The following is a 12421-nucleotide window of genomic DNA, read 5'->3' as shown; positions in this document are numbered from 1 at the left end:
CCCACCCCGGCTCCTCAGAGGTTTACACCAGGTGTCACACTTCATTTAAAAAAAACCTCATGGCTTATCACCCGCTTATAAATATAGCTGAATAACAAGCGCTCCTTCCTCCTCTGCTTTAAAGAGCAGTCGTACCTCACCCACATAAAACCTGGGAGGCCAAGAGGACGAAAGCCCTGAGGGGGTATGTTAAATAACGCTTGGTAAATAACTTCAAACACAATCTGCCGCTTTGACTTGAGGAAGCATATTGGCTAGGTGAGCAAGTGTACGTTTACAAAACAGCAGGCTCCGTCTGACACTCATGATGTCTTTTAGACTGAAAAGGAGAGAGCCAATGATGTGATGAAATTCTTTCCGTTTTAGTTTTCTTCTGTAATCATAACATGCAATTTTTAGGTCATATGATTAAAGAAATATTTGAAGTGCACACAAGTCTCACAGTATGCCAAAAGTAGTAGGTTTTATACTACGGAAGGATTCATGCACGAGTTGCTAAAATATTCTACTTGACAAATTTGATAATATTCATTCATTTTCATACTGCTTGTCGTCGCAAGGGTTTCTGTCCATTGAAAACAAACACGACAAATTGCAATGATTGAAAACTTTGCATTTTTTTTTCATCAAATGAAAATATACTAAAACGTTAGATATCGTTATCCTAAATCAAATGGCTGATATTGTGAGTTGTTTTCATTTCATATTAGTTCAATTTCATCAAAAGCAATGAAAAATACAGTGCAATTTTGGCATTTTTGACTGAAACAGTTTGAACATTCTAATTAAAATCATTGTTTAGAAAAAAATAGCTTATGTGATGATGATGTAGATCAAGGGTGTCAGACTCGGGTTGGTTCGTGGGCCGCGTTAACGTCAACTCGATTTCATGTGGGCCGGACCATTTTAAATATAATATTTAGATTTTTTTAATTAAATGGATTAAAAGAACTGGATTAAAAGCCCTGAATATTCAGTTTTTGATAGATATAAAACAATGTTTATTTTAGCTTTTTTAAATATATTTTTAGATTTTACAAAATGATTTTTGAACTTAAAACACAGAAAAAATGGATTAAAAAATTACAATTATTGATTTAAAAGGGGGAAAAAAATCGGGAAATTTAATATACAGCTATACTCTTCATTTTAATTTGATCCTAAAACAGAAAGTCGGCACTCATAATTTACTTTCCCGGGCCACACAAAATGATGCGGCGGGCCAGATTTGGCCCCCGGGCCGCCACTTTGACACATGTGATGTAGATCAATTTAGATTTGATCATCCTTAACCAAATACATTGATTATATCAATGAATTGCCACACCCCTAACATACAGTGTCCTTGTTCTGTATGTGTTTGTTTTCTTCATGACTTTGCATAAGGTGTCACATACACACTGGCCAGGCTCGGGTGCCTCTAAGGAAGTGAGATTGTGCGATGGAATTTTTGGCACTCGGGATCTGGTTTATTTTCCACCCTGGATTCCTGTCCTACCTGCAGGATTTTCCCAGGTTCTGGCTTCAATTAGCCTGGGAAGCCGGGAGGAGAGGAGGGGATCTAGAGCTTTAGAGGGAAGGACGCGGCGGCGGGGTTGGAGGAGGGAGAAAAAGGGAGACAGAGCTGGAGTCTGTCACACACAAGTCAGCACAGCTGGAGTGTCGGAAAGAGGGCCAATGAGCGGACGGAGATAAAGACCGCTCCAACGTGTAAAACTTTAACGCGGCATTCAAAGATGGGTTAACCTGCTAATGAGAGAGCAATTTGAACAGTTTGCGATGAATTAATTTAATGTTGCCAAAACAGCATCTGTACAAAGACTTCTTTCATACCTATTGTGCTGTGAGTGTATCTCTCTAAAGAGTGTCACATTGCCAAGTGGAGCTTGTCAGAATAAGTCCCAGGAGGTCTGACCCTCTAAATTGCAAATTCATCCGACAAATGAGTGGGAAACGCTCTGTAATCAAAGACCAATCACATAATTGCTCTATTTTGCCACTAGCTCAACCATCTCCTGTGAGATTAGTTGTTCGGAGTAGAAACTTGATATGCTGGGAAGTTTAACAGATGTGGAGCAAAACAAGCTCATCTCTGCCGAACAAGAAACACATCATCAAAATAATATGTTCTCACTTGAGGGCCCTCGTTTCCACGCGGGAGCTGTCCGGGCCACTTTTCACAATAGACATATCACAAGCGGCGTGGATGATGCAATGTCATGGTGGCAGAGGAGATGTGTTACGTCCGTGTACACTCGACTGTTTCAGCTGTGGCATGCTCCAAACCGCGTAAACAAGACCTCACAAAGTGACAAAAATGCGCCGCGGTTCCTCAACATCTTAGACTGCTTATTTTTGAGAGGAAAATTGATGGAGAGTAATTTTTATCTACCCATTTATTGATACCAGATCGTGTAAAAAAAAAAAACGAATGTGGCTCAGAAGTGCTAAAGCGTGAGAATGCGAATATATTATTATTTTTTCTCTGAATGTTTTCTTTCAGATAGCCTTTGTAGATACTCAGGGACTGTCATTGTGAGAAATGACACATTTCCGGCACATAGCTGCATTTCTCACGGGTTTCGTCACAGGGCAGTTGGAGATGAAGGAACAAAAAACTAAAGATTCACATACCAAGTAGTGTGAAATTCGAAAACAGGCTAGATGGATGGTTATTTACGAGCTTCTTAGTGGAAGTTTTTGAGAAGATTTTTTTTTTTTAAATCCCGACTGGCGCAGGAACAAGGCGCCTTGGGATCCTCCCAGAAGAGTTGGATGAAGGTGCTATTCTTGCTATGCAACTTCAGATAAGCGGGAGAAAATTGGAAGGAGGGATGGATGTTTTAAATAAAAACATTCATATGTATTGTTTGGTCTCGTATGACTTCTCCAGCTAAGTGTGTAAAAACAGGCACAGTAATAAATTTAGCTTAACCCTTTGATTGCCCAATGCTGGGAGGATTTATTGATTGATTTATTTTCATTTTCTGAGCAGCTTTATCCTCACTAGGGTTGCGGGGGGTGCCGGAGCCTATTCCAGCTGAGGGTCAGAGGTGGGGGACACCCTGAATTGGTGGCCAGCCAATCGCAGGGCACAAGGAGACAAACAACCATTCACACTCACACTCATACATTGGGCAATTTAGTGTCTTATCAGCCTACCATGCATGTCTTTGGAATGTAGGAGGAAACCGGAGTACCGGGAGGAGACCCACACAAGCCCAGGGAGAACATGCAAACTCCGCACAGGTGGACCGACCTGGATTTGAACCCAAGACCCCCACTGTGAGGCCAACGCGCTAACCACTCATCCCTCAGGCCGCGAGAAGATTTATGCTTCCCAATTATTGCATTTTACTTATAGTATACAAAGGGGTTCTATTTCCTTCTTTTGTATAGTTTTATGATGTTGTGGAGACCATTACACATCCAAATATACCAATATTAGCTTTCTGAGATAATTCATATTTTCATTATGAATATTTTTCTTGAAAATTTATACTTTTTGGAGCTTAAAAGCGGAAAAATGTCCTGTAAATTGTTCATCCGCACTTGTCTTTTGTTTCCATTCAAACAGTTGTTTGGCGGAGGGTGATTATTTCTTCAAGCTGACAAAAGTTGGCAGCTAACGGACTCTAAACATTTAATTTCTGTGAGTGTATGCCGCTAACTTCAAAATGTTTTATGTTGTTGTTTTTTTGGGACATCCGGTGCATTTTTGCTATTTCGGCCTGTGGTCAGATTGTTTGGATTTTTGCAAAAATATGCTTTAGGTAGTAAAAGGGTTAAGAAATACTGAAATACTAGCCGTGCTCATCTCATGAATTACATTTAAAGAGACAGAAAGGAGCCGCTTTGATTGAAAACGGAATGGCGTCTCTCAAAAATGTTTCTGTGGCCCTAAATAACGTACTGAAACCACCCATGTAAGCCCATGAAATATTTTGAGAAAATGATCTCCACAGAGAAATTTTCTTTACAGTGAATAAAACTGTCATAATTGCTCTTCCACTATACCTTCAATGTGCCCGATGGAACAAGGCGTTCGCAAGCATCAACAATGAACGAGAAATAGCTGTGATTATTTTGCTATTCGTGAAAATTATCATAAATTGGTGAGCTCCAACTGGAAAGTCATTCTGCAAGGTCCCACCTGAGCCAATTGTGACAGAAACGGCGTTACACCATGATGCTCCAATTTCCCTGGAATGCAGTCTAACGATTGACTTTCCCATTTTCACCAATTCAATTACAAGTAAACAAGACTAATAAGTACTATCCGTGTGAGGAATGTTAAAAACATTCACACGGCGCATGGTGTGACTGAAGCAGTGCCATGTGGAATCAACATGGCACTCCTCTGGTCCACTTCCAGGGAGGTTTACACATGCTATCTGTGTTGTTGGCAGCTCCTCATGCATAGTGAACAATACGGGGGCAGATGAAAGTAATAATATGTGAGTTACTTTGTTCTTCTCCTATCAGATGCTTATTTAGTCCATTTGCGCTTCGCGTCGCGCCACACACAGCCAAATGTTGGGAGGCGGTGACCTTGTAAAACTGCTTTTAACTAAACAAGGACACATTTGCCAGTTCCTCAAGAGGATGTTTACAAGACACTGGCTGTGATCAGCGTGGTTTAACAAATACTTTATAGAGTACATAAATATTTCCCAGGATTTTTACATTTGTTCATTCATCTTCTGAACCGCTAACAAGGGTCGCGAGGGGTGCTGGAGCCTATCCCAGCTAACTACGGCCAGCCAATCGCAGGGCACAAGACAGACAACCATTCACGCTCACACTCAATTTAAAGTGTTCAACCTGCCTAACCTGCATGTTTTTTTTTTAATGTAGGAGGAAACCCGAGGACCTGGAGAAAACCCACGCAAGCCCGGGGATAACATGAAAACTCTGCGTAGTGAGGACCTACCGTATTTTCACGACAATAAGGCGCACTTAAAAGTCTTAAATTTCCCCAAAATAGACAGGGCGCCTTATAATCCAGTGTGCTTTATATATGGGAATTTTTTTTTAAATGTGTCATTCATTGAGGGTGCGCCTTTTAATGCAGTGCGCCTTATAGTTGTGAAAATACGGTACCTGGGATCGAATCCTTGACCCCAGAACTTTGAGGGGGACACACAAACCACTCGGATGCCTAATTTTTACATTCTTTAAAAAAAATAGTTGTACTGAGCTATTGGCAAGATGGCTAGGTTTTCTAATCATAATAATTCAAATTATTCCCTCACAGGGGTGGTAAATTGTCCCCGTTGCAGAATCCCAAAATGTAATTATTACATTAAGCACATCTGACACACGGCTGATATTGTGGAAAAATTTATTATGTAATTGCTTGGACACAAAGGACAATTTCTAGCGCGTCTAGCTAATCATCAACTGTGAAGTTGTGTAGCAAACTAGTATATGTTTTTCTACAAGGGTATATTTGGGGGGGTCATTGTGTCCCCTGAAAGTAGATTAATAGCCTAATTGACAATGTGAATTCAGCATCTTGGCGCCAAGTACTGCCTTCATGAGCTAAAATACAACCGATGCATTAACTGGCTTTATGTCGGCTTGATTACACTTGAAATGGGGACCTTAGCTTTTCCTCGTTTGTCTTGGTAATACAAAGGAAGTACCCTGCAGTATAGCGGGTTTGAAAGGGCAGTGATTAAAGAGCATAAGAAAGGACACCCAGTTTAACAGGGCAGGAATAAAGAGGGTGAAAACATAAGGAAAGTAACATACTGTATTGCTCCAGGCTACACTGAGAGGCTGTGCGAGCAAAACAGCCATTTCGATGTGATAAATTACCCTGTTTACCCCAAAACTGTTAAATTGGATTGCGTTACTGTCTTTTGCGGGGCGTTTCTGTTGGCACTCTATTAGAGTAATCAATTGTTACCCAAATATTTGTCTTGACAGCTGAGTCGTAAATTGTTTGACTTTACATTAAATCGGTAATCAGTCTTTTATCAGATGTTTTTCCAGCATTTTAAACCCAAAGTAACTTCATGCAGATATCAGAGTTAAAGGAGAACAATGATATCAGCAATCTATTTAAACCTAATCAAATAATGTTCTTTGTGTGTATATGTGCACACACACACACACACACACACACACAATATCTACAACATAACTTTTTTGTCATTTTAGCAAAAGCCAAATGCTATCAATCAAAAATATGATCTCAACGGTACTTGACGCAAACTGCTGCGGCTCTGCTTTTTATCATTTTGTTAAAAATATTTGTTTCTGGCAAGGCATGGCATATGAATCCGTGAGAAGCTTTGTTGTAAAAAACTTTAAAAGATAGTAACATGATGTCTTCATCAAGATTCTAAATATTTGGGCAAACAAAAAAACGACTTCTGCTGTTTCAAACTCCCAGAAGATATTTTTATGATCAACATTCTCTTCTATTCTAATATTTCTATCCTTCCATTTTCTACAGTGCTTGTCCTCATTATTTCACTGGAGCCTATCCCAACCGATTTTGGGCCAATGGCGGTGTACATCATGAATTGGACATACAGTGATTACTGAATGATTGGCAAAGAGGACTTTTTGAACTGTGTGGTCGGTATCCAATTTCTAAGGTCATAAATCACAATAAACAAGGAATACATTCCAAAAAAAGAGCAAAAAACAGCCATATTTTCAACGGACCGTTTTGTTATTGCGAACTTAGCATGATTACTGATATGCACTTTTTTTCCCAATGACAAACAATCATTATACACAGACAACACCCTGTACTATAGATGACCTTTATGTGCTAAACATTTGCATTTGTCGGATTAAAAAAATACCGATATACGCCAACTGTCCAAATATCAGCCCTGATAATCGGCCCAAACAATTTTCGGTCGATCACTACTTTTCATCACATTTTTCTTTTTAAGTGACCCAGATTTAGTAAAGTCTCACTACTTTTATCCAGGAAGCATTCTGTTTGTAGGGCAGTGTAATGGAGTTTAATCCCCCAAAAATGATAACAAAGCCCAGCCATTTTGTGGCATGAGTTATACACCGTGACCGGACGTTTGGTCGCCGGACGTTTGGTCGCCCGGGTGAATATAATTTTGAGAGCTGGTTTCAACAGTAGATATTTAGATATTAAATTCTCTCTCTCATGAATATAATTTTGAGAGCTGGTTTCAACAGTAGATATTTAGATATTAAATTCTCTCTCTCATGAATATAATTTTGAGAGCTGGTTTCAACAGTAAACTGTCTGTCATGTCAAACGTCCGGCGACCAAACGTCCGGGCGACCAAACGTCCGGGCGACCAAACGTCCGGGCGACCAAACGTCCGGGCGACCAAACGTCCGGGCGACCAAACGTCCGGGCGACCAAACGTCCGGCGACCAAACGTCCGAGTATCGTTATACACGATACACTCGAGTATATGTGATCATGAGTATAATGAACATAACGAGATATACTTGCATTTGATTGGCTAAAAGGCATTGATCAAATGGCCGCCACCAGTTAAAATGGCCACTTCTCTGGAAATAATGGCGTTTATTTCCATTTAATCTCCACTATTTCTAAAAATGAAATTCTATTTCCTCAAACTATTAAACAAGATTCTTTCCACTCTCATGTACATGCTAAAAGCGGTGTCTCTCCCTTTAGGGTGAATTCACCATTTCCAAACCATGAATGGGGAGGGTTCTGAATAACATTGAGTCACAAGAGTGGGATTTTAAAAATAAAATCACAAAAAAGGATAGGAAAAAACTTCCAACTATAATATTATGTTATAGCTTGACGCACGAGCAGGACAAACTATGAGGTAATGGTGAAAGAGAAAATTACAGCCAGAAACCACAAGCCTCTGTATTTTTTCAGAACGTAGAAAAAGCTGAGAGGTTCGGCAGCTGCTCTTTGGATCTTTCAGGTTTGTTTAAAGCCGAGGCAAGCATTGTAATCCGGCAAGACAGGCCTGTGGCACACACGACGGGCTCTCGGGCATTTTAAGCAAATGTCCCTATGTTTGGCGGCTGTGGTGATTCAGCATGTTGACAGTTACAATTTCGACCACCAGGAAGCAAGAAATTTGGCCTGGGACTTTACGTGATACATCTGCCCACTAACTTTGAGCCTATGTGCGAGCATTTCTGGTTCCTGCCGGCCGGCCACACTCCAAAAGGTGGTTTCTATGGTGATGACAGAATGAAAAATAGGTCTCCGGACTAGAAAACAGCTGGGTCTTCCAGTGGATGTTGCAAATAATTTGGGAACGTCAAAACAATCTCCCTCGCCCTTGCGAGCGTTCTCTCCACTGACACAAATGTGTGTCTCGGATAGGACGCAAATGTTTTTCGCAGGTTCTTGCCACTAATACAATTGACAAATGTTCCCTTGTCCTCTGCTGACTCCCACAACACCTGTGTATGTGTGTGTGTCTGTGTGTGTGGACCTTGGCTCACAGGATTCTGAAATTCCCACAGCAACATTTTTTTTGTGTGTGCGCTTTTGCTCACCTGGTTAATATGCTTGAGTTTGTCTATCATCTGACTGATGACAGGTTCAAGAGGCTTGCTGCTTCTGGATTCAGATCCTGAATGAGACCGCTTCAGCGTAGGCCCGACAAACCTGACCAGGGCAGCAAAAGCAATGCATTACAAGCAGCAAGATATGTTTAAAAAAATGTATTGACAATGTATTGAACTGAAATGGCATTTTTTAAGAGGTGCTCCCAATAAAAGGCCTTCAAATGTTCTTGAGTCGAATGAATAGACCCCTCTGAGGCCTCCAATGGAAATGAAATCCTATCAGCAAATATTGTAAAATTAGCTATCTAGTCACAAAACTATTTTTGTGCCATGGATGAGGTGAAAAGAGGAAATCTAGGAATTTAATGCCACCTCGTGGTAATGGTGTAAATGACAGTGTCTTTATTTTGTTTGATTCTTTTCTTATTAGATAAGAGGAAGAGGTCATGTAAAATGTACAAATCAACTTGAACTAAGGGGGCTCTTACTACATTTGTAATTACACAATAATGTTATTTTAAATCGTTTTAGTGGTTCCCTGTACAGAGGAGCCTACACCAGTTTTAATCAATTTTCTCAAAAGTGACATAGTACATATAACTTTTACAATCACAATTTCTCATGATCTTCCATTTACACCTTGAATAGGCCACAAAAAACTCAAGAAAAATGGCCAACAAGTTATGGAGATCATCCTTCTAAACTTGCTCAAGTGAGCTGCAAGGTTTATACATGCAAATTTCAATTTCCTCTACCAACTTCATCATTCAAAACTTTACCTATGCTCATTCCAAAGTTTCATTAAATTCCTATGACATTTTTCCCAATTATTTAATCTTCATATTAAACACAATCTCCACCCTTTCAGCTCCTAATGATCAAATTAATAATAGAAAAGGATGTGCTTTGAAAGACAGATGGGGGCTTAACGAGCATCACGCCTTTTGTGATATGCGCCTGTAAAGGTACCAAAACTAAAATATTGCATTTATTAAGTATTTAATTTGATCTTGTAATTGCGCTAGTCAAACTTATTGATAAGACTGCGTTCATTAATGGATGTGTTGCCTTTTCCCATCAGCATGGATGGGCATTAAGATTTTATATTGTATGCAAAGTTGAATGAACTGGTTCATATTTGCCACAATACATATAAGTGTTTTTTTTTATTGTTTCTGCCAATGCTGGCTGGTTGTCTTGTTCACAGGTCAATGTAAAATGGCTGGAACAAGTAAAGTAAATAGGCTCATTTGGACAGTAATGTGATTAGAACTCCTGTTCTGCTGCCATGGCAACACTAGAATTCAGTGATTCTCAACCTTTAACCACTGAAAGCTGAAAAATTGCCTCCAAAAAGTATTTTTATTATATGACCACCTATTATGTATTGATTATGAGCCGCATAGCGGTGTAGAGGTTCACTCGCCTGACGTCGGTGCGGGCAGGTGTGGGCTCATTCCCACTGGTGGCAGTATGACTGAGTGCGAATGGTTGTTTGTCTCTCTGTTCGCCCTACGGAGGACTGGCGACCAGTCTAGGGTGCAGTCTGCCTTTCGCCCAAAGTCAGCTGGGTTAGGCTCCAGCAACCCCCGCAACCCTTTTGAGGATGCCCAGTATGGAAGATGAATGAATGAATATATTACTCCGCTGGTTTCCTTCCACGTTCAAAAAACATGCATGGTCAGCTACACTCTAAATTGCTCCGAGGTATGAGTGTGAATGTGAATGGCTGTCCGTCTCCTTGTGCCCTGCGATTGGCTGGCCACCGATACAGGGTGTGCCCCGCCTCTGACCCGAAGTCAGCTGTGATAGGCTCCAGCGGTTCAGAAATTGAATGAATGAATGAATGACTAATGTACTAAACTGAAAAGTTAAAAACAACTGACTTGGGCTCAAGAAGGAGTCATTCTTTCACCAATCACCAGAGGGAGCTCACATACCAAATAATGAAAGTCAACTCCTGTTGCAGGACGAATTTTTCCATTTATCCAGATGAGGAAGACAGGTACTGAATTAATGTCCATCTAGATACACACTCAGGAACCAAATTATTAGGTTGCCCTGCATTATTAAATGCTGTCCTAATTCAAAAGTGTGATTTTTGTCATATTTAGCTCTCTCAGGCCAACTTGTACCTCACTACAGGTATTGAATGTTTCGAGTCGACGAAGCATTTTGTCTTTCATCATTTACCCCTTCACCAGTATGCAGAGGCGAATATGTAGTGTAGATCAGACATCGCCATAACTATCAGTTATCAGCATGACGCTGTTTGATGTGCTGAAAAAAGCAGCTCCTGTGATCTCAGCCCAGGAGGTAAGGTAAACACGGTTGACGGAAAAACTACTATATTTAGCTTTAAGATCACTCAAGTATTGCACACTTTGTGCAGTTTATCCTCCCACGGCGCGATACTTGTTTTGTTTTTTTTCTTCCTAATGAACAATGCGAGACAATTTACAGAATAAGATGATATCTGGATCGGTATTAGCTCATGGGGTGAAAAGGTAGTTTTCTGTTTTTGCAGACACATGCCTTTCGAGGTGACACTGAGAATTGCCGGCCGGAAGGTATTGTAATCACTCCATCATTCTGCTGCCTCCATACACGTTGCTATCGTTTGGTCCGGCTTGTAATCGTCCCCTCGGGATAACCGCGCCCCTCACCAGCAGTGTCTTCTCCTCAAATTCTCTATCTTTGCAGCAGAGGTTCTCACAGGAGCTGCCCTCGTGATCAAGAGGTCAAACAGCCACCTAGAGCATATTTCCTCGAAAAATGTGCCAGCGCAAAGATTAAATTCCACTAATAAGAGAAGGGAAGGTGTGTTTATATAAGAATCACAGCTACATTGACAAGAATGATATCAAAAGATGGGTAGACAGCAGGAAGTATTAAATGAAGTTGAATATTGTGGAGACCAAATTAGGATGATGGAAATGTTAATTAAGTGACCGACAACAAGGTGAAAGGATGCCTGTTGAGCCAAAATGAAAATTTACTCTCAGTGAGAGAAAGGTTTTGGGTTCATGTGGCGAACATCCTTTCAGAGCAAACATAACCTTGAGATAACCTCAATGAAGCACAGAGTGGGCGAGTGGCACAAATTAAAAAATATCATGGATGTCTGTCTGCATTTCTAATCATTTATATTCTTTGATCAATTTGACGTATGGTTATTGAGATCATACATTGCGGGCCTGAAATGAAGGATAACTTTGAAGAAAACTACATCGTGGAAACATCTTTATCAATACATTTGTTCGTGTGCGGTCTTTTGGTCGCCCCGACCGCGACAACGGGCGACCAAAAGACCGACGACCAAAAGACCGGCGACCAAACAAGGTAAAACAACACGGTCTACGCATTAATAAAAGCTAACAATGGCCATGAGCAGTTTCACTGAGCCGACGTGTGAGTGTATACGAGTTTGTATGTACATGCGTGGTCCCTTCAATTCAATTCAATTCAATTCAATTCAATTTATTGGCAAGAGAAAGCACAAGGCTAAGGGCCATGTAACGAAAGCTTTAAGAAGCTACGTCAGTCAGGGTCTAAACAAGTTCTCCAACAAAAAACAATCAAAGTCAGGGAAATGTGGAGCTTTTCTTTAGCCTAATAATTACTAGGGCATTAAGTATGACTAAGTAGTAATTCACAGTTTGTATTTAGGGCATTTGAGTTTACGATTTAAATGGTAATTATCACTTACCTTCCGGGCGACCAAAAGACCGGCGACCAAAAGACCGGCAACCAATCGACCGTGTACCCATTTGTTAGGTGCTGTGCAGAGATTTTGGTCATGTACATGAAATGGGTGCTATGCTTTTAATCTATTTAAATACAAGAACACATTTATTTTGGCCATTTTGGACTATAAATCGCACACTGTTTCATGGTTTTCTTG

The 12421-nt window shown here is 40.5% G+C and overlaps 1 protein-coding gene across 2 annotated transcripts in view; it reads right to left on the bottom strand.

The window, feature by feature from the left end:
- LOC144082493 (glypican-3-like) overlaps nucleotides 1–12421 on the bottom strand; it is a 114508-nt gene that overhangs the window by 29447 nt on the left and 72640 nt on the right. For both annotated transcript variants that reach the window (XM_077609706.1, XM_077609708.1), the window contains exon 6: nucleotides 8506–8617. In XM_077609706.1, coding sequence (XP_077465832.1) covers nucleotides 8506–8617 — 112 coding nt within the window. The remainder of the gene's footprint in view (nucleotides 1–8505; nucleotides 8618–12421) is intronic.

This window comes from Stigmatopora argus, chromosome 9, assembly GCF_051989625.1.
Source record: "Stigmatopora argus isolate UIUO_Sarg chromosome 9, RoL_Sarg_1.0, whole genome shotgun sequence".
Classification (NCBI taxonomy): domain Eukaryota; kingdom Metazoa; phylum Chordata; class Actinopteri; order Syngnathiformes; family Syngnathidae; genus Stigmatopora; species Stigmatopora argus.
Note: the sequence above shows the minus strand (reverse complement) of the source record. Positions and strands in the feature narration are given on the sequence as shown.